The following is a 23,033-nucleotide window of genomic DNA, read 5'->3' on the forward strand; positions in this document are numbered from 1 at the left end:
GGAATAAAGAGGTTAATATAAAAAATATTTTTTGTCCGATTCATCGATTAATTTTTAAAATAATCATTAGTTGCAACCCTAGATGTGACATTAGGGGGTAGTCGCTCTCACTTACATTACTGTATAAGACATTTGTTCTTCAACGCTCCCAAAGCTAGCTGCATAACTTGGACCCTTTAATATACAATGGTAAGGGTTTTGATCTATCAGCCTTAGTTGGTTGAAAAGTTATTTTAACTTAAATTCAACATTTTAATACTCATAAGGAAGCAGTTAAGTGTACATCATAGAAATTGATACCAAGGACACAGTAGGGCCTGGCATGACGGTGCCATTCAAAGTGTGTTAAATACTGCCAGAGGTTCTTTACTGCCCCTAAACAGAACTATGTTGCAAAGTCATTGACATTTTGCCCCTTAAGCTGTGTATATTGGTTTGTGCTTCATAACACCCCAATTTCATGCTTGGATTAAGGCACAGCAAGGCAGTGCCTCTCAAAGCTTGTCCTGTTGTTCAAAATGCTAATTGGAATCACCTGGAGAGTGAGCAAAGGCATTGAATTCATACAAGTCTCAGTAAAAGACACAAACCACTATGAATGACTGGGATGTCACAAAATTTGAAGTCATGAGCTTAAAAAAAGTCTAATAGCAAGAGAGATAAGGCTTAAAAGAGACTAAGAAGAACATTAGCTTACTGTGCAGCTGTGTTTGAACTTACCCTACAAGAGACACAATTAAGAGGGAAATGTTTGCACAGGTTAAGCATGCTGTTAAAACCATACATCTGGGCAATTAAAAGGAGCTACCCGAGGTGTTCGGAATTATGTCATAAAAGTTAACTGGTCTTCTCTGCTCAACAAAGCTCCCACGTCTCTCCATGTGCATCGGCTCTGTTTCTGTTACAAAACCTCTCAAAAAGAGCCAACAATGTTGTCTGCATTAGAGGCTATAGTTTATGAACCTTAAGCTCTAGCTGAGACCTGTACCCTCACAAATAGCATTTAACAGATGGGCCCTATTGTTGAGATCCGTCCTGCTGATTCACTGCTATGGAGGATTTAGAGGTACATCAATTTCGCTGCACCACAATTACTCAAATTAGTGGTAACTTTGATGCTTTGTTTTTTTTTTTTTTTTGTCTTTGATTTGCACTAGGCTGCCCGGAGGGAAAGAAGGGGGAATTCATTACAAGCTTGTTAGACGCCCTTACAACCGACATGGTGCAAGCCATAAACTCACCAGCCCCCTCAGGTGGTGGGAGGTAAGACAAAACTAAGAGCAACATAATGATGTCCTTATATTTTGATGCACAACTTTTTGTATTTATACTGTTCGCTATTCACCTGTGTGTAATTCTATATAGATAATATTTTAAATTAGTAAATCATGTGCTTACCTTTAAATACTTAATGCTTTCATGTGTCCTTAATATGTTGTGATAATAAACAATAACTGCTTGCATGTTTTTAATTGGCAATCTATGTTTGAACTATATGTTCTGATTTGAAGAAAGGTTTAAATTTAGCCTTATTTGAGTATAGGCTGCCTTCTCAAATTGAGGCTATAGCAGGATAATGTAGTCAGTTGCCAATTAACCTAAAAGTTATGTATTTGGACTGTGGGAGGAAGCCACAATACTCCAAGAGAACACACGCATGAACGGGGAGAGCATGCATATTCAATGCAGAATCTAACCTGGACAATTAGTGTTTAAAAATGTTATATTTTTGTCTGATAACAAAATGTATTTGACACTGTCAGATTTGCCATAAATATGACAGAAAATAAACAGCAACAGAAACTGGTAGTTTTGCCTCATGTTTACATACAGTCCACTGTGTATTTCAAGTTCTCCCTCTATCCATTTCTAGGTTTGTTGAACCTGATCCCAGTCACACTCTGGAGGAAAGGGTGGTGCATTGGTACTTTGCCCAGCTGGATAACAATGGTAGCAACGATATTACCAAGAAGGAACTCAAACCTTTCAAGAGGTACCTGAAGAAGAAAGCAAAACCTAAGAAATGCGCCCGCAAGTTCACCGACTACTGTGATCTGAATAAGGACAAGGCTATTTCGCTGCAGGAGCTGAAAGGCTGCCTTGGTGTCAGCAAAGAGGGTAAGACTATAGGAGGTTTTCTGAGGAAGAGTACGTTGAGGTGTCTACGTTTTATTGATAAAGATTGTTAAGATTTAGTAATTTGTGTTAATATATATCCTATTGGAATTAATTTAGAAAAAAAAGCATAGAATAAATTATTTCAATTTCAGTGGCTTATTCTACAAAAAATACAAACCTATTTGATTAAGTCTGTGGAGAGAAAAAATAATGCTGAGAAAATAACTTTTATCAATAGTTGCAAACTTATCGCAAAAGGAGTTAATTTTATCTTTGACTCCAATATTTGGCAAGACTGAAGCATACAAACACAGAACACAGCTCTGTCTTATAGCATAATCTGTCTTGATCACCCAGAGCCCAAAATGCCTGATATACTCTTATCTTCACTTTACTCCACAGGATTTAATCAGGATTTACATCCAGAAAGTGTTGTGTTTTAGCCTTATTCCAAATGTTCTCAAAATTTTTAACCAAGTACCTCATTATTAAAATATGAAAAGAAATATAGATTTTTTTAAGTTATTGCAGAAGAAAAACTAAGAAATCATATTTATGCAAGTATTCATAGCCTTTGCTCAGTACTTTGATTATCTATCTTTGGTAGCAGTTAAGTTTTTCTTAATAAAATGCCATGGAAAACAATAAAGATATGATGCCATAAGATTAGGGCTGCCATCTTTAGGCATTTAGGCCTTGTCTGCACATCTGAGGCTCCATAATGTTGGAAGGGAGACATCTGTGCTTAGCTCTTTCACATCTCTTCACAAATGCTCTTTGGGTCAATGTCATGCTTAAAAAGTTATCCGTCACTCCAGACTGATGTCAAGAGAGCTCTGGAGCAGGTTTTTTATTCACCGTGTCTCTTTGCATTGAGCAGTCTGCCACTTACTTCTGCTAAAAAACATAGCCATGTAGGGATGATGGTGGCCTGGTGATGAGCAGTGCCTGGTTTCCCTAAAACATGAACCCTGGCATTCACACCAAAGACTTCAATGTTTGACTGATCTGACCAGATGTTTCTCATAGTTGATGGACTGCCATGTGCCTTTTATTAAGGAGATGCTTTTGTCTGGCCATTCTACCATTAATTGGTGGACTGCTGCAATGATTATTCTTCTTGAAGGTCCTCTCTCTTTACAGAGACTAAGGCCCTTCTGCTTCCTTGCTCAGTTTTAAGAATAAACCAGCGCTAGGAGGAGTTTTGATTGTTCCAAACAGCCATTATGCTCCCTGAGACCCTCGAAACATCTATCTGTATGCATTCCCAGACTTGTTTTTTGCACTCTGACATGCACTGCCAACTGTAGGACCCTACAGTATATAGAGGTGTGTGTGTTGTGATTTATTTTCAAAGTTGTACTCCAATAATTTGTAATAAAGCTGTAACATAACTAGGCTAAATGAAAAATATTAGTGAAAAAAAGGGAATATCTTCCAAATGTACTGAAGTTTGATGGTTGATTCTGCTATGCACTTAAACAAGATGCCAGGATCTTTGGAATAGAAATTGGAAGTACCTTTTAATAGTTTTTTTTTTTTTCCTGGAAGTTATTCCTTTCACCTTTTATCAACCTTTATTGGTTTTCCCTGACCGTTTCCACAGCTGAATCAAAAACAGAAGCATAGATGATGAAAGGGTAACCTCTCACCCCACACTAGTGTCTAGCAAGCTCTCCTTTATTGGTGGAAAATGTCAAATACACTTCCATCAAGCTATAAACAACTGAGATTTCCAGCACCATTTCTACTCACACTACGGTTTTTTAGGTTAATAAAAGTTTAATGGAAATATGTTGCTATAACAGATTTTAAAGGGGTGTCCTCGTTATGCTCTTTTGTTTTTTAACCCTTCGGAGGTGAGAACAAAGGACGAGCAGCTGCGCTCAGCATAAAACCAGCAGTTTTTGCCATTATGTTAAGATAATTTCACAGTGTTTTGTGCTGTGAAACTATTTTACAATAAATTCAAATTTGGAGGGAGTTTGTAACATTTTGATTCTACTAGGAGTGAGGAGTCTCCCAAAGGAGCCTTAACTTTACAAGTAGCAGTGCCTTGTCTCCTTAAAATCTCTTATTAAACCACAATTTTATTTTATATTTTGGAATTGTTTCTTAAAGATCTCCTTCACAAGGGGCTGTTCCCCAAAGCTTCAAGGTCAGTGTTCCAACCAAGGCAAAGTTCCTGTTAAAGCACTGACAATATATTGTAAATTTCACATCTATACTTAAAAGCTTTTGTTTGGGATTTCTCCCAAACATCCAGTGTGTACACACAGTCATATTTGATAAATAGGAATCTGGGTTTCAAAGAGACTTGTCACATTAGAAGTACCCCTAAAAAATAACGACCTTTAAGCAGTTATTAAACACTTTTCATCAAACCCATTTTTTTTATCTTTTTTTTTATTATTGATCTGATGTAATGTTTTAATATTCTTCGAGATGCAATGTAGTTTTATTAGTTGTTAATACAAAATCATCATAAATATTAGTAAAAAGCATTAGACTGAGGGACAAAGAGAAATTGAGCTTTATTTCAATTCATATTGACATTCTGGTAAACAAAAGGAGCCTGATCATTTGAAAGAAAGCTTGAAAAAACATTTCAAGCAGTTGACTGGCTAGATCATCATCAGCAAAATAAGCGACAGCAATGTTATGTCATGTATTTCACAATAGATGCTAAAGGCAAAGCAAGGCAAACTTATTTAAAGGTTCCCTGTTATTCTACATTTGAAAACACAAAATATTAACAATATACCCTCCAGACTATGTTTTTGTAGGAAAATTCTTCTCAGATTAGTCAGACAGCATGTACCAAAACCTCCTCATTCAGCCCTCCTCTGGACGAACTGTTTTGGCTTTCCACGACCCTGTCCTCGCGAAGGCCGCACCCCCCAACAACCCGCAACCATGACAACCACTTAGATTTTTTTGAAGATAGACTAGGCATGGGGAATGATACATAAGATAAAGACTGGAGCTTTACCGATGGGCTGTTAGATACTGCTCTGGACAGCTTTTTTCCCCTGAAGACATCATAATGGGCATGATTTTAGAACAGAGCATTTTGAGCACACATTAGCTAAGAGAGAAAGGCAGTAAGAGAGGGAAAAGTGTTTTTTTTTTTAAATCTATTTATGATCCTCATACAGAGGCTTCAGGACACACTTGAGTGTTACAAAGTCTTTATAAAGTTATTTTTGCATAATATGGAACCTTTAAATAACACATCTGAGTAGCAAGACTATTGAAAGTGCTGTAGATAATAGGAAAACTCACAGAGAACAGTTCATTGCAAGATAAGAAAAAAAAAATATATACTGTTTGTATGGTTAATCATAAAATGAAAGGAAGTTGAACAAAAAACTAATAAATGCCACTCTCAAGAAATCTTTTTTTAATCATGATTTAAAGCAACTTACTGTAGAATCTCAGCACTTTTCAATTTGTTGGGAAATCCTTCCAGATTAGTGTAGCAGAATACTGTAACTAAATTCTGCTTTTCCATGATTGGTTGAGTTAATTCAAAATAGGCCGCAACCAGAAGACCTAAGAGGCCTCGTTAATTGATACACTGACAAGTCTGTCATTTAAAACACATTAAATATTACAAAATAGATATAAAATTTTATAAAGCAACTTACATTTTTAAAATGCCCCAAATAATGTTATACCAAACCTTTTGTATTACCAACAATGAATGATGTTTGTATTAAGAACAACACTTCAGATTGACTAGTGATGAAGTTACTGAGTATCTTAATGTCACTAGTCAATCTGAACAAATACTTTGGAATAATACAGAAACATCATGACATCATGTAATCCTTACTGATGTTAGGGCTCATTATTCTTTTTTTAATGCTTTTTGTAAAGAGCATTTCATATAATCTAGAACAATCCCACCTTCAATGCGTGTGGCAATACTGAAATTGCTAAAAACAATGATTACTTAACCAACTAACTAAAGGCCCTGGAATTAAAGGTTGATATTTCAATGAAGACAATATATAACTGTAAATTAAACTAGAATTTAGTTTGATGCTATTTACACCTTTTCAACTCTGGAGGTTTCCGCTTACAGACAGACGAGAAGTCAGACAGATTGATAAAATGCTCACTATGAAATAACAAAAATGTCTTATCTTTGCTTCCTTTTATTTTGTTATTTTTGCAGGGAGCTCATTGACAGCTGGCAGCCAAGGGACAAGGCAAGGGACAAAACTGTTCAGTAAGCAAACAAATATGCTATCATTAACACTGCTGAATACATTAAGCATATTTATACAGTCCTATGTGTATGTTCATATCATGACTTAACCCCCATTCAACTTGAATTGCAAGTATATGGACAATGAAACCACAGTGAACCCTTAGTACATCGGTAAATTAATTTTATTTTTTTTAATAATCACATGTATTCTAACAGTTTTTTGATCATTGTCATTCAGCTACACATTAAAACTGTGTGCTAATCAATCTTTGATATGACATAAGATTATTATGCCTTTTTTAACCATTTGGGAATGCCCAGATGATAGATTTAGCCTCTTATTGGTCAGTTAACAACCAAAATCAAGTAATGCTTTAGGAAGAAAAGTAGAGATCTTCACAATTCGAGTTAATCCGTAGAGACATTTTCAAGATGCTTAAAGATTCAACCTTAGGTTTTTGAGATACCTGAAGATGCAACATTAGTTTTTTCAATCAGCCTATATACTATAGGAATGTTAAGTGTTTGTCTTGTTATGGAAGCAGCAGCTCTGTGTTGAGGAGAAGAAATTTAGGTACTTAAAAATCCTAAATATATGTGCTAATCCTGGAACAAAGGCATGGGAAGATGGCAAGACACTGTCTTTATCCACACCGAGTACTGTACTGGAACAGCCTCACCGACCAATCAGCAAGGAAGAAGTCAGTACTTAAATCAGGGAATAACATTTCAGCATTTGCAAATGCCCTTTAGAGACATATTATTTGGTGTGATGAAAATAGAGTTTTTTTTGTCTGGATATTGCGATCTTTGCTTCGTTTACATGAAAAAGGTTAAAGCTTGAGAAGTCTGAGGAAACCATCTCAATTATACACTACAGTGGTGGATGCATCATACTGTGTTTTGTTCCAGGTGTGAGTGATACACTTCACAAAATAAATGTAAAGGAATGTTTTAGTATGTGGAAATATTAAGGCAACAACTCAACATCAACCATAACGGTAAAGCTTAGGTATGTGGTGACTGGATCTCCCAAATGTATAATAACCATACAGTTAGATAAGTTATGAAGTGGCATAAAGACAATGTTCATGTTTTCAGTAGTTGTTTTCAAAGATGTGTGTCAGGCAACTTGCGAGATTGATCCAGTTTTGGAAGGAGGAATGGGCCAAAATACCACAAATGAATTGGACAAAATCACCTGAGTAGCCTTGTTGAAAATGAAAAGAAAAATAAAATGAGTAAAAAAGAAAAAAAAATGTTTTCCTGAATTCAAGAGTTTACTTATCAGTCTATTTGTATTTTTGTTTGCCTTACTTGACAATTTTTTTTCTGTGATTATTACACTATATTTTTAGAATTTATATGAATCTAGATATCTAGTTTTAATCTTAAATTGAAAACCATGTCTATTTTTACATACTTTTTTATTGTCACTCTTATGGTCATGTCATTGAGCACCTTAAAATATTGTGGAAAAAAACTGAAAAAGAAACACTTTGGTAAATCATCTGTTTTTTATTTACTAATCCTACTGTCAATACGTTTGTTGTTTCCATCTTAAACTGTTACTAATTGGAATGGTAGGAATTTTGGAAAATTCCCGAAAGAAGAACTGACAAAGGCTACAAACCAAAGAGGTTTTATTATCTTATTTCAAGCCAGTTTTATTTCCAGCTCTCTTACCGTCATGTCTTCATTATCTCTCAATTACTCACTCTGTTAGGATTCTGTGGAATTCATAGGCTGATTATTATTCCCGCCGGTGCTGCAGAGTCTGGCTACTGGGCCCACTCAGTGCCACAAAACACTGAAGTCATGTGTTTACCCTGGCTTTGGCCTGGATAGCATGGAGAACAGTGGTTCAAAACAGGCATAACGTCAGGGTATTCGGGAGTGAGCCACAGCAGCCAGAATAAACAGCCCCAGTAGTGTTGGAGCAGAGGAGTAGGCTCGGCTGGTTGTTTGTGCTATAGTCACTGAATCCTTCACTTACATGTTTAGGAGCTGGAAGTGAATGTCCTGACAGCTTTATATGGCTCTTATGGTACCACTCAGGTACACCGAGCTAGTGAAAGCTGTGGAGAGAGTGAGTTATGAAATAAGTAAAGGAGAGACAGAAAACGTGTGTGGAAGATGATGGAACATATGGCTCCACTCGAAGTTGACTAAGATAGACAACCATTGTGTTCAGGTATGCTTTGCTGCTCTTTAATGGCCTGGATCGCTTTAAGTCGAGCTGCTTTTACTAGGCCATAAATCTTTTCATGTCCTCTCGCAGCCTTTGAGATTCACAGCAGTGTTGTTGCTTATATATTTCCAATTTGCTCTGTGCTTTTTCCCTAAGATTTGCAATCATTTCAGACAGATTATCAGTACCTCTTCATATACTGACAACGGCAAAGAAAACAATCTGAATTCTATTAGTTTTAGTGAGGTGCCGGTACAGTAGGAGCTGACTTTAAAGAGACAGTATTGTCTTTAATTTTATCTTATGAACCTTGTAAATAATTAGTACCAGCTAAAATGTGCTCATTGCATGTTTTCTGATTTATACAATGAATATTTCTGAAATGAATGTGTGGCCTTAAGTAAAAGGCATTGCAACCCTATATTTTGACTTGGCTAAAGTTGGTAAAACTGGAGAACACAAACGGGCCTGTGCCAGAATTATAGTTTATCTTCCAGAACTAATCCGGCACATCCCTGAAACTTTCCCAGAATTAATCAGCTGTTTTCTTGGAACCTTTCTTGAATTTACTTTGTGAAACTTACCAGGTACTTTCCCGGATTTTTTATTGCACTTTCAGAGATGAAGAACCAGAGAAGGCTGTTTATTTTGTTTACCACATTTTAACAATAGGACAATCTTAAATGCTGTGGACTACAACTTTGACTCATAATCATTCAGTTATAGTTTAAATTAGAATAGTCAAAAGCAACTCTAAATAAAAAGAGTTTTAGGATTGATTTAAAGCAGTGATTCTTCAAATGGGTGACGCCTATTTTGCAAAGGGGGCATGGTATATTTGAATTGCATAAAGTATTACATATATGTAATTGAATAAATTGAGATATATTACATAATAGAAAATATATACTGACAGTGATGTTGTATTCTATTACACAGTAGAATAAACAAACCGAAAATACTTATATCTTTAAGGTGGTAGTTTTGTTTTTTAAAGGAGATTGTAGTTGACTTGGGGGATATGAGGGATGACTTTTCGTAAACCTAGGGGGGCCCAGTAAGAAAACCTTGGGAACTATTTAAAAGAACTAAAGATTTTAGCACCCTTTGTAGACTTCTCTGAGGTTTTTCAAATATGTTGAACTAAAAACTTTCCTCCATATTTGGTTTTGTTATGTATATGCAGAACATAAGATTTCTAGGTGTTACTACACTGACAAAAAATCTGGCATGTTTTTTTTTTCTAAGCCATTCAGTGATTTATAGATTAAAATAAGTACTTTAACATCTATCGTCTTAGATATGACGAGTTGGTTGATGGACTTATGGGCTGAGGTGATGTGCTCCACTTTCTACATATTGGTGAGGTTGCAGGCAGCACTCTGGAACTGCTTCTGTCTGAATGATTTTAATTCTTTGATTTTTGTGCAACCCTTGAAGACATCGTTAGAGTAATCAGTTTGACTTAAAATAAAAGCATGGAGGAGTTTTTCAGGGTCCAGCAAGGACATTTATGCTTTAATTCTGGAACTGTTCTTTAGGTGATAAAAGGCAGACATTGTACATGTCCCTCTCACCCTCTGAAAGTTCAGGTATAGGTGGATATTTTCTACAATTTAACATGTAGTTTCCTATAACTTTCAAAAAATCCAACAGCTGGATGTTAATAAATCTGAGTTTACTTTCTGAAACATATGAGGAACTTGTAGAGCTGTCATGGCACTTACCAGATACTTTCACAGAAATTAAAGATCATTTCTGGAACATCAGCCAGGTACCTTGATGGATTTACTGGAAGTTTAGGTACCTGGATCTAGTTCAGTACTTTTTAGGAACTTGGAGGTAAATCTCCGGGAGTTGCCTTTTATTGTGGAGAACCTATCATTTAGTTTCTTGAAACCTCTTGAGAGAAGTAACCAGATGTTATGAAAGTTCATGGAAAGTTCCAGAGATGGCTCAGTAGGCCCCAGGGAATTAACCAAAAGAGTCCATAAAAATGTTACTGAAATACCTGTTAAATCCCAGAAAGTTCTTGGTAAGTTCTGGAAAACATCTTCTAAGTTCTGGAATGCAACCTCTGGAAATGTATTGTCCAGTCATTTTTATATAGATTAGAAAGTAAGAACAATTATTTTATGGTGTTTTTTTATTTATTTATTAGAACTGCTGATTAAATGCTTTGGTCGTAAGGGTTGTGAGTGTCAGCATAAGCTCATAACAGTCATTGGACACATCAAAGAAGGTTTCAGTATGTTTAAGTGTGTTTTGTGTTCTCTCTGGCTCTGTCTGCAAAGTGGAAATAGAAGAATAGTGTTACTAAGTAGGCTTGGGACCTGAGCTGAAAGTCTGTTAGAGAGCCCAGACATGTCCTTTTAGAGCCAGAAAGCTCAGATCAACACATTCAAGGATAAATAGGAGCAGAAGTTGCAGAGAACATTTTAAGATGACAATTTTCTTTCTGAGATAAGTGCCTTAAAAACTAATCAATTCTTTTTTTCACTAGCTATAATCTTTAGTAGGTTGTTGTCACCGTATACTGATGTTGTACAATTCCCAGCTCTCTAGCCAAGTGTTTTTACTGGCTGCTCCCAGGTGAGTCAGGACGATTTGGTGGTAGGCAGGATCTACTTTCAGGTCTTTTATCACAAGTGGGGCCAATGTGTCCAGGGAGAGGCTTGGTAGCTTTTTGTTGTTAATGGCAGAGATAATATCCTCAGTGACCGGGAAGAGAAGAGAAGGAGAAACAGTCAGAGCTCTGGAGCCTGGTAATTGCAAAGGCAATTCATGGGCACTAATATCACTCGGCCCTGAACAAAAGAGACAGTTATCTTAGCTAAAGAGAGAAAAAAGCATGACTTCAGTAGAAAGGGGTGTCAAAAATAACTGCATATTTATTATTATAACAGCTTTCAATGTAAAAAGATCATGATGTGGATTTTTTAACTACATATAACAAAAAAAAAAAAAAATCAAAGCATCAAAGCAGAACTAGATACATCTTATACCTAATCATTCCTAAAATCTTTCCAGTAATTTCATTATTTAGATTTCAAGAAATAGCACTACATGTATGTATTTATTTGCTCAGTAAGCTATTCAAAGGGGCTAAACTCTGACACAGCCATTTCATCTGTCACATAAGTAAAATAGCAGGCGCATTCCATGTAGTGTGTTTGCTTTGATGAATATGAGTTGATATTAACAAGAGATGTTAATTTGGATCCAGTTACTTTTTTAATTCAGGTCGGGGTATGAATTGGTTTAGTGTTGTTTGTTTGTTTAGTCTGTGAAACTGATAATATTGTAGCAAAGGATTTAGGGAGTTTGTCTGAATAAAGAAGCTACTTCAACACTGTGGTCAGTTAATAGTGTCCAAAGGGTAGGGATGCATACAGGATACAACATTGGTAATTATGGGTCATTAGCCATAACTAGCCTGGCCAGCCAGATGGACTTACACAGAGCATAAGTTAGTTTTCTAAAGCTCAATACTCTCTGGTATACAACAGACCAGTTATAATGTGGGCAAATAATGCAACAGCATTTTTCTGTAACCATGACAGTCAAGATTATTGCTGCAAAAAAGCAATGTCTTAAATATGTCATTTGTTAAGTCACAAAGGTCTTTGTTTATATCATTAAAAACTGAACAACTGGCTGCCATAAGAGCTTTTCTTTAAAAACGGATGTTTTACTTCACGTACATGGATATAGTATCTTATTAGTTTTAAACAGATTTTGTTGACTGTTAGTTTTCATTACCAATTTTTATTAATTCTCCATATTTGGGATGATAGTAGATTAGGACCTAAGAGGGAGACTGGCTGGTTTGGTTTAGATTATTCTAATTCTGATTAACATATGTGTACTTGACTTCACAAACTAAGAACATTTTTTTCCCCCAAGCATTTTTGTCATTGTTGATTCATGAACTAGGAGGCTTGCAGTGGTTCAGATAAATGTAATGTCTTCTTCTTTTGAAGTGATGACTATATGTTGTCCAGAAGACCTTGGAAACATTAACTGTTGTTTATTCTATGTCCATTTTTGGATAATGGCTCTCGCTATGCCTTAGTGGAGTCTGAAGTTCTTGGAAAGGGCTTAATAAGATTCCCAACACAAGATCTTTCAGCTTTCTTCATGTTGTCAGACAGGTGCTGTCGAAATGACTTCATAATTGTACAGGCCATGCAGTAATTACAGTAAACCTATGCCTAAAACACAGTTAATTACAGGTAATTCGTGATTGAACAAGGGATGCTATCCTTTTTCTGCATAGGATTTCCATGAACAGCTTTTAAATCTGTAGTAATTTAAAGCCACTGTTTAAATGACAATTTTGATGTTTTGTATAACTTCATTATTTTTTGTGGAATATTAACATTTACCTGGAAAAACAAAAAATATATATATTTTATGGGATTTATTATTTTTTATGCTCTGTAAACTTCATTCAGTTTTTTTAAATGTCCGCTACAGTAAAACAACAAAAAAAAAAAAAAACGTCCCCCTTGTTTTCTTCATCTAACTGCAGACCACTTCAGTCCGAGTAACTCTTACTCTCCTTTGCCCGTTTCCTTCAAAAACTGGACTTTTTAGGAAAACTGCACAAGCACCACATCATTTTAGGGGAAATATTTTAAGTAATTATGGGTAAGATGCCAGTTGATGAAAACATCATGGCTGAACTTCAACTTACTGAGTGGCGTGAAAAGTGGTGTGCATGCAGAGAAAAATACAGAGGATTTCCTTTCTCTGCAGTTTGAAAAAAAAGTATTATAACTATTATATATTAGAGTGACTCTGTGTATTTTGTTTGTGTGCAAATCATGTCTTTTGGTATTTTTATTTAGGAGTACCTGTTGTAGAGAGTCCAAAGGAGCTGTGTAATACGTTGTTGGAGAATTAGCACCAAACGTACCAGTAATATTATTAAAATGTCAACATTATTTTTTGCATGTATTTATTTTCTATGAGGAAACAGTTTGTGATCTTGGGGACTATAAGACATTTTCTGTAAAGTAGAAACAACAACAATACTAAATATTATTTAAAGCCTCGGATTGAAATTCCTGTTAAAGTGGTGGTATTGTTTCTGCTGCAGGATCTGCTCACATGGAGCGTAACCTCTGATTTATTGACTGTGAGATGAGATCTGATGCATTTAAGTTTAAACAGCAAACCTAGCTGTAAATACTTCACAGAAGTCTTTAGAGTAAAATCAGATGGACCTCTAATTCACTGCTTACATGACCATCACTGACAAGGAAGCCCACCTTTGTGACTCCGCCCTCACCAGCTCAGAAACTTCTTCCCATCATAAGAACACAACATCATGTAGGCCATAAAGTTGAGGAGATGGTCCTTCACTAGCCTACTTAATTTCATATGTAGAATTTGAATTGTAGAGATGTGCGCTGCAGAGCCACACCTTTCATGCACAATCAGAGCTTTAACAGGGTTCAGATGGACGCCTGTTTTCATTTGACAGTCAGGCCATCTGTATGCAATCTGGGCTCCTTACCCATCCCCTTTTCTTCCAAACCCTTCCATCTTTCTTTCTTCTATTCTTTTCTTTCCTTTCCACCCCCACCACCAACATTTCTGACTGATGAACAAGCAGGACACTTTACTGGGCAGTTTTGGCATGATTGCAGAACAGATCAGGATGTTTAAGGCTTGCTTTAATGTAGTATAATATGTATTATGAGACCAGATACGGTGTGAACATACATTATTCATATTTATTTAACTTGGTCCCATTTGGTCATGTTCAAAGAATCTCCTCAGGAGCTCAGCTTATCTTTCCTCTGAGGTTTGTTACAGAACATTACTGAATTAATAGCAAGACCTGGGTGTTCTCCTAAACTGGCTGGATGGGAAACTGGCAAAAAGAAGCAATTACTGAAGGAAATTGCAGAAGGAAAGACATAAAAGCTTAGTTTAAAGATTGCTTTAAACTATGCAAAGTGCTGGCAGTGTTTTAGTAATAGCCGAGTAAATTAGCCCCACCCACCAGCGGCCAAAATCATTTTTGCCTGCGAGTGGTCTAGCCTCGATCAATGGCCCAGGCCCTAGAACTGGCGGGCCAATTACAACGCAGAGATGTTTTTTGAATTTTTGGATCCAAAGCAGGCGGTTTTTGAGGGCATGACGACAAAGCTGTGTGACGCTGGAGGAAGAACAACAAGGAAGATGGCAACTACCATTGAACAGTTCTTGTTTGACTCAGCTGGAACCAGTTTAGGAAGGATTAGACTTGGGGTTTTTGTTGAAACGAGAGCAGGAAGAGGCGCTACGCTCATTCATTTTTGAGAAGGACATATTCTCTGTTTAACTGACAGGCTGTTTGTTTACACTTCCCCACCAGCTTCCTGTCATACATCCTAAGTCACAGTCAGTGGCACTCATTGGTCAGAGCGTTGGCCAATAGGCACGGACACGATTTGATTAACAACGGGTTGTTCTCATCAACAATTTTCCAATGTCTCATTCATCTGGGCCAGACTAAATTACACATTTAATCTCACATTTAGTCTGGTTTATAAGGCTATTTTAGTAACAGAATCCCCAGCACTCCTTTTAAAAATGTGATTTACAAACAATTTATAACTGTAGAATGATTCTGATTTTGTTTTTCTAAATTCATAAGGTTGTGCCTAACTGCGCAGCAGAAATACTGCTTCATCCGCTGTCTTTAACATGTTCTACTCTTCCTAAAGTTACAGCTCAGCAAACAAATCCAAAAGGCAAAAAACATCTGCTTTCTGATTGGATTGTTAAATATATGATTAATATGAGGCTGACCAATCAGATTAGAGGGAAAAAAATACGGTAAACATTGCAACTTAATTTGAAAATTACAACATTGTTTTACGTTTTATTGTTATGCTTTGTTTCTGTAAACAGACCTTTACAAAAAAAGTTTGTAATGTGTGTAATTTTTCTTTTTTTTAAACAAAATATATATGTGATACTTGTACATAAATCCCTATGGAGGTACAAAGATTATATTCTCTGACATTTTGGTTAACCTTGAAAACATTTAGAACTACACATTCTAATTTACAAGCACAGCATATACAATATATGATTAAAATCTGTGCCCATACAAAAATTTCATTCCTAAATGGGCAACACTGGCATTAACATACCCAGACGACTTGCAGCTATTGTAGGGAAAGGTGGTTCAACAAAGTTTGACTCGATGTTATGTGAAAAATAGCTAAAAATTTCCTTTGTAAAATGTCTAAAAAAACACTTATCTTTTTTCTTTCCTCTTCATCGTTTATGCACTCGTATTGTTTTATTATAATAAAATGAAATGAAAGACATTGAAGTTTTTTTTTTTTCATTTGAAAAGAGGTCGCTGTATAGAAAAGCTATGGGTTGATGTTCTGAAGCTTTTTATGATATAACTTAAAACGGCTCTTATTTATGTTTCTAAATAAAATAAAATGTATTTTCTTTAATTGTATAACATTTCAGAATAGTAGTTGGTCTGGGCAGGAGGTCCACAACTGACTCAACATTTATTAACTGACTTATTAGATGAAATGGACATTTTACTTAAGCACATTTCATTCAAAGCTAGCACTTGTCCACTTTAAGTGTGTCATATCTTGCAAAATCTGTGCAGAAAATGAGTCTTAACGCTAAATTCAGCAACTTCTCCAACATCTTGTTTCTTTGTCTCAGTAGGCCGTCTGGTGTGAAGAGAGAAGGAGCGAAGCGGCTGAAAGGAGAGCAGAGGGGACACAGGCGAAGCACCTGCACGCTTCCTGACGGGAAGTAAAGACGGAGCAGAAAAATAAGGAAGTTTCTGAATAAAAAAAAAAGAGAGAAAACAAGAAAAGCAGCAAAGCGGCGCCAAAATATTTGCACTTTTTCCTCCCTATGTCTGACATATTTCTTGCTTTTACATGTTTTTTATTTTTTATTTTGATGTGACTGATAATTCACAAAGTAAGAATGAGAATATATTTGTAAAGAGACGATAGGCTCACCACTGGAAGAGCATGTATGAGTGTTTCCTCTCCCCTGTATGTTAAGTCTGCTGTTTTGATTTGTTCAGTCCATGTTCTAATCCGAGGCCTGTCCAAATAAAAGGTACGCCCCCTGTCTGATGAGCAGGCAGATCAGTAGCAAATCTTAAAGTTCGATCTAACTGTTACCTGATGAAGACCCTGAATAACTAAAAGTGGTAAATTTTGTTTGCCTGAAACATGCAATTTTAGCTAAAACGCACACATGTCCAATAAGTGTAACTACCATTTAATAAAATCCATGAATTCCCTCATGCTGCATGGATAATTTAAGATGCATTGGATTTTTGCAACAAGAAAACATATGTTTTCCATAAATATATTATGCAAGAACAAACTAGCTGTAACTACTTAAATATACCGCCCTAAAACTACTGCAAGACAGCTAAGCTTTCTGAAAAAAAAAGAAAACTTAACAAACAGTATGTTCTCCAAAAGTATAAATAGACAAGGTCAAGAAACGACACAGGCGCTGTAGTAGTGTAGCATATTAAAATGTTTTTTTTTTTGTTGTTGTTTTTTTTTCTTAGACCTAACAAGTGCAATGTTAAAGCAACATACCAACCGCAAACAGGACAAATGCCATTATGAAGGGATTATTTAAATTGGAGGACTGAAATTTTTTGTTTAAGAATTAATTCACACACAACAGCTGTAATATTTCACCTACTTCCATCGTCATTTGATTAAGTTATAACATTGCTGTGTATCATTGTGATTTAAAGACAAACCGACATGCATCACAAGGAAAATGATACATGATTTTACCATAATCTAGAAATAGAAATCGGAAAAGTGTGCATGTTTGCTCTGAGCCCCACTCCCTTAATTGAATACTTTGTTGAACAACCTTTTTTCTCCAATAACAGCTGCAAGTCTGTTTCAGTTAGGGAATGGTGTTTACAGGGTGATGGGGTGCGGTTTTCTTGAACATATCTTCTTTAGCTATTGTTTTAACTATTGACACTGCTTTAAATAATTTCCTTGGCCTTTATGCTGTGGTCTTGATGATGCTGATGGTTAACTTACAGTATGTTCTCTAGTGAGTCCCGAGGCCCTCAAAGGATTTTTAAATGTTAATTAGGTGACATCTTAATCAGGATCAGAATTACCTTATTAATTGCTTGCAGAAAATTATTTTCCTGCAGAGCATCCGTTTACAGAAGAGATGAATAAGATTGTAAGTAAGTAAAGCAAACCATTGGATTTTTATTCAAGAGTATCAGAGTAAAGGGGGGATGAATATAAATGCAAACCACATTTTTCAGTTTGAGAACCATGAATCTTTTTTGCTTCCATTTCATGCTGATGCAGAACATTGTGTTGATCCATTGCAATAAAGGAAATTGAAATCTGAGGTTGTTAAGGGTGAAAACTTTGAAACATTTAATTAATATAGCGAGACACCTGGGTTCGTTACCTTGGTGAAATTTCAGCATAAATTTTTACATGAAATTGTAATTTGTCCAGTATTAGGCTAGGTAACATCAAATGATTCCTTGTCCATTTATTGATTTACAACCTTATAAAGTAGAATTTTGAACTAATATGAACATCAGGTTTTTGAGAAATGTTCGTTTAAAAATCAAAATTGCTGATCATGGTTTACAATAATTCAAATTTATCAGCTACCTCTGGAAACTAACCCTGCCAGGTGATTGAGTCTCTTTCAGTCGGTAATGATTTAGGGTTTTCACAGGTGCAGAAATAGATTTTATATATTTGTGTTATTACTAGAGGATGAAATAAAGGTTCAGCTAACAAGGTTAGTGAGTTAAAATCAATTACAGCAAAAGTAAAATCTGGCATGCACAGACTTCACTTCATTTTACAAATACAAACACATTTTATCTGCAGTGATAAAGTTATAGTTTGTCACAGAAGCAGCTAATGTCTGTGTTTGTCCTACAATCAACCAGGACCCTCAGGATCAAATCTGTCCCACTGTAGATATAAAAGCAGGAACCTATGATTGGGAAAAGAACAGATCAGGGAGGGGAAGAATCTTTCAGGAATGTCAAGTATAAAAATTCCTCTCCGCATTTGGGAACAATTGGGTTTCAAAGTTGGAGAAAAAAAAAAATAAATGCCTTCACTGCTGAGTTCTGAAAGCTTGTGTATTTGTTTGAGTTGTGTTTTTTTTTTTTTTTTTCTTCCCACGACTCTGCAGCGTCTAATGAACATGAAACAGAGCAGGCTTTTGTTGTAAATATGTACGATAACCTTTGTTTGACAGTTTTACTAAATCTCACTACAGTGGCATAATTTCATGTACTCCACTGTCTGCATAGCTTCTTGTAAAACACATCCTTTTCTGTTTGTTTACCTCATGTCAAACATTTGGCTTATTGAGTAACTCATTCACATTTAAATCCATGGACTGGTCTGTTTATTTTATCTCTGCTTTGCTTGTTTTACTCCTTCAGTTTGTGTCCGTCTTCATCACTGCTCACCAACAGGAATGTATACAGCATCTGGTGCTTACTTCACTACAATCATAATTCCAGTTATTTTCTAAGCTGAACTGAACCTAATGCTCCAAGAATGATAGAATAATTATCTCATCCTTCCTTGAGTCCTGTGCAATCTCTTGAATTGCCTTTTTTCCCCCCACATCCAGGTTAGAAACACAAACCTTTTGTATTTCTGCTGAAGTGGTTCCAGACGCCAGCAGGCTGCAGATTTTTTGGAACATCCTAAACAAACCAATGAGCTAATAATCAGCATCGATGTCAATGGGATGTGTGTATGTGTGTGTGTGTGTGTGTGTGCATGTGTGTGTTGGTTGCTGCTCTTCAACTTCAGTTTTAAAGATAACTCTCAATCAAAGCTAAAGGATAAACAAAAAACAAATGTAAGTAAAACCCCTTTTTGGAGCTGGTCATTAAAGTTTGATTTAATGAGAAGAGGGTTAAAGCCTTACAACAGGAACAAACACCTGTTCTAGTGTGTTATCCCCAAAGTAAAAATAAAAATAATAAATACAGCGTTGGTTCAATGATGTTCATAAATTAAAGATTTGTTTCAATCATGCTTTGTCAGGACAGTGGAAAGAGGTTTAGAGATAATGGACTGCAGCAGTCGGAGGATGAAGCGAAACACTTCCTCCTAGTGGAGAGGATGGGCAACTGCACTCCTAAAACAACGTACAATTTCTAATATTCTTGCAAATTTTCTTTCTTTTCTTTTCTTTTTCAAATTTGAATCCCAGTTTCTCGGTTATAAACAAACAAAAACCCTAATTATGTTTTTTAAACAGTTTTAAACAGTTTTCCGATTTTTTAAAATACCCTTACTCATTTAAATTAGTTGAATTAGCCTATATCTAACTTTAACATTTATTTCCTAATTTAGGTAGCTTAACCATGTTTTAAAAGAGGAGACATAAAATCTGATTTATGATGAGGTTAATAAGTGAAATAGTGATAAAGGAATTATTTTGAACATGTGTCATCACATATTTGTAATAACAACCATAGTTCAGATGGGCTGTTTATTGAATTGACAATGTTTGTCCTGTGGAGAAGAAGCAAAGCTCTAAAATATGTTAGCATGCTTCGAACTTGAATTTAGGATGAATTCTAGTGCTAAATGAGCTAAAGATGGATAAAATAAATCAATAAATTCCTGTTCCAACAGTGATTTATTTATGTCCTTACTGTTCTCTGCTGAATTCTAAACATTACAAATGATGCTAAAAGTTTCCTCAATCATCATTCTTTAGATGTATTTTTTTATATAATCATTTTGAACATTTCTTCTCTAATTCCAGAAGGAATACATATAGTAGCTAATAGATTACAAAATACAAATAATACAAATGTATTAAGAAAAAACCCAGAAAAAAAACAAACTTTATCCATTTTCACTAGGCTCTTTATAACAAAATTCTAAAAAAATCAAAAATGCAAACATTTACCGACAACATACTGACTTATATACTTTGAATAAGCCATAGCTGCTTTAAATCTGTCTGCTTTGCTACTATGAATTCCCATAAAACCCTCTCTCACCCTTTTCGTAAAAATGAAATACAATAATCTGCTGGATAATGTTTAGGTTGTTTTATTAAAAAAAGCCACGAAACTTAGAAATAACGTTATAGATTGCTAACAGTAAAGCATTACTCCTTTATTTATTTTAGCCTTAACTGGTCAGAAGTGGTGACTGCATTAGTAACGCTTAAAACAAAATCAAGAAGTTAAAAAATAAATTTATTTTTTTCACGTATCTAATTCAGATATATATACAGATCCCACATTAAATATAAATCAGATCTAATCTTATGTTTTTTTTTGTGAAGATCCAACTCACCAAATGCTGCAAAAATGATTAAAAATATAAAAACTCATAGCTTTTCTTTTTTCAGTCAGTGAGCTGTTTGAGATGTATTGTCTAAAAGCTAAAAATAGAGGCTAAAATCATTTCTAGTGTTACTATAACCTCTCTGGGATAATACCAATTAAGCAAATTCTATTTTTGACATTTATTTGCGCGTCTGATTTAGTGACGAGACTTCAAAGATGCGGATGCTGTCTGTGTGTGATGGAGCTGAGGTTGCTGTGATAAGTGTGGATTTGTGCATTGGGGGGGGGGGATAGGCATCATAGCTGAAACTGGAGCCAGGAGGCAGCTGCAGTACATCTGTCTTGGAATGACACATGTGGCATTTGACTTCCAGTGTGAGGTTCAAAAGAGTTTTATAATGACCCAGCTGTTTAAGACTGTTTGTGTCAGTGGGAGTGGTTTTGTGGGGGGTAGCTTTTCTTGAGAATGGGTAGAGTGTAGGTGGGTTGCCGTCGGGTTTCACAATTGACGGATGGATCAGAGCGTAGAGAGGGGTGTGTGGGCAGTCCAGGTGCAGGATGATGTTTTAGGGAAATTTAATTGTTTGTTAGCTTGCAAACACTGACCAAACCAGCAAAAAAAACAGCACTGAACAACTATAAAATAAATTTATGTCTGTATGATTATAAAAATTGCTCCACTTGCTTGTCCTTTTACGATTTTAACACCATTTTCAGCTTCATACCACAAACCAGTATTTGATCAGAAATCGTATGGTAGACCTACAGTTTTGTATTAAAACTAATAATGTGATAACTGTGAATAAACTTAAACTGTGCCCCCTTTCCATTAATATCCCTAAATAAAACTTCATGAGTGTGTTAATCACAGAAGCATGCAGATAACTCAGAAAGAGCTGCAGAGAGTTTCAGCTAAGTGGGAGAATCTGTTTAGGAACAGCCTGTGTTTCTGCTGCGTACTCACAAAATCTGGCTTTGAGAAGTGACTAGAAAGTCCAAAAAAAAAAAATCTTTCAATGTTTGCCTCTGGCCGTGTACTGGAAAAATCTCAGAAAAAAAAAAGAAAAAGCAGATTAATCTGATGAGACAGATACAGTACAACATTCTGTGTCCATGACACAGCTAAGCATGGTGGAGGCAGCATAATATTGGATGCTCTTTATCAGCAAGTAAATTGAAGCTGATTAGAGTTTTAGGTTATCTTAAAATGGAGACACATTTATAGAATCATGTGAGAAAACCTGTTAAAAGCTGCAAAAGACTTGAGACATCCAGCAGGTTAAGACCACTGAATAATCTGGATGTGCAGGTGCTAAACAGCCCAAATAATGTGTGGCTGTAGAGTAAAAATTATTTTAATGGAATATCTAAAAAACAGTGATTCACCATGTATAGGATATTCTATGATACAATATAAAAACCTGTAACATACATTAAAGTTTGTGGGTTAATGTTGCAAAATAGGCTTTGAATACTCACAATGTGCTCTTACTGAACAAGACTCAATAAACTGGTTTCAACAAGTATAACAACATGGCAAACTATGAAAAGGATAAAAAGCTATAAATAAACAATTTGTTCCTTTTAACATGGTTTAGAATTTAGTGTTCATTCCAAATAGCCTCCACCAACTCCCCAGATGTTCTGGTAGGGATGAGCAGAACTGCTTCATAATTTCCTGTCTTTTTTTTTTCTTCTCTTTTTGTGCATTGAAACACTTAGAAACAGATGAAGAACCCTATTACAGGTAATTGAGAGAGAGCCATTAGTTTGTACTGTGTTTAGGGTGTGGGAGGGTGAGTGGTGGGCTATGCACTGCTAAAAATCGGTGTCTGGTGCCCTCTGCGCCCCTTTTGACTGCAGCACCTGGCCAGCTGTCGGAGCGCCAGGGGTCATGGCGGGGGATCCAGGGTCGCCTACCAGGAGGCCAGTACCAAGGGGTGAAAGGTCACATTCCAGTCAGGCGTATCCATTAGCTGATTACAGACTCAGCTGCAGGAAAAGAGTCTGCAGGTGGATGATGGATTAAACCACATAATGAAAAGTACTCCTCTTTCTTTTTTTTAATTAAAAATATAAAACTCTTTACAGGTTTAACTCAAATGATTAATTCTTACATCATTACTCAAGAGACTTTCCAAAGTCTAAAATGT

General features: G+C 35.8%; 1 protein-coding gene across 8 annotated transcripts in view; it reads left to right on the forward strand.

The window, feature by feature from the left end:
• The window catches only part of smoc1 (SPARC related modular calcium binding 1), a 73,390-nt gene extending 56,362 nt beyond the window's left edge, over positions 1-17,028 (forward strand). For 5 of the 8 annotated variants that reach the window (XM_015402775.1, XM_015402778.1, XM_015402779.1 and 2 more), the window contains 4 exons: positions 1,158-1,263; positions 1,874-2,118; positions 6,302-6,355; positions 16,227-17,027. In XM_015402775.1, the coding sequence (XP_015258261.1) occupies positions 1,158-1,263; positions 1,874-2,118; positions 6,302-6,355; positions 16,227-16,243 (422 nt within the window). In that variant the 3' untranslated portion in view covers positions 16,244-17,027. Of the gene's footprint in view, positions 1-1,157; positions 1,264-1,873; positions 2,119-6,301; positions 6,356-16,226 lie in introns of all 8 variants that reach the window. The other 3 variants (XM_015402776.1, XM_015402777.1, XM_015402781.1) reach the window with 3 other exon arrangements.
• The last annotated feature ends 6,005 nt before the right edge of the window (positions 17,029-23,033 follow it).

This window comes from Cyprinodon variegatus, unplaced genomic scaffold (assembly GCF_000732505.1).
Source record: "Cyprinodon variegatus isolate N-32 unplaced genomic scaffold, C_variegatus-1.0 Scaffold1394, whole genome shotgun sequence".
Lineage (NCBI taxonomy): Eukaryota > Metazoa > Chordata > Actinopteri > Cyprinodontiformes > Cyprinodontidae > Cyprinodon > Cyprinodon variegatus.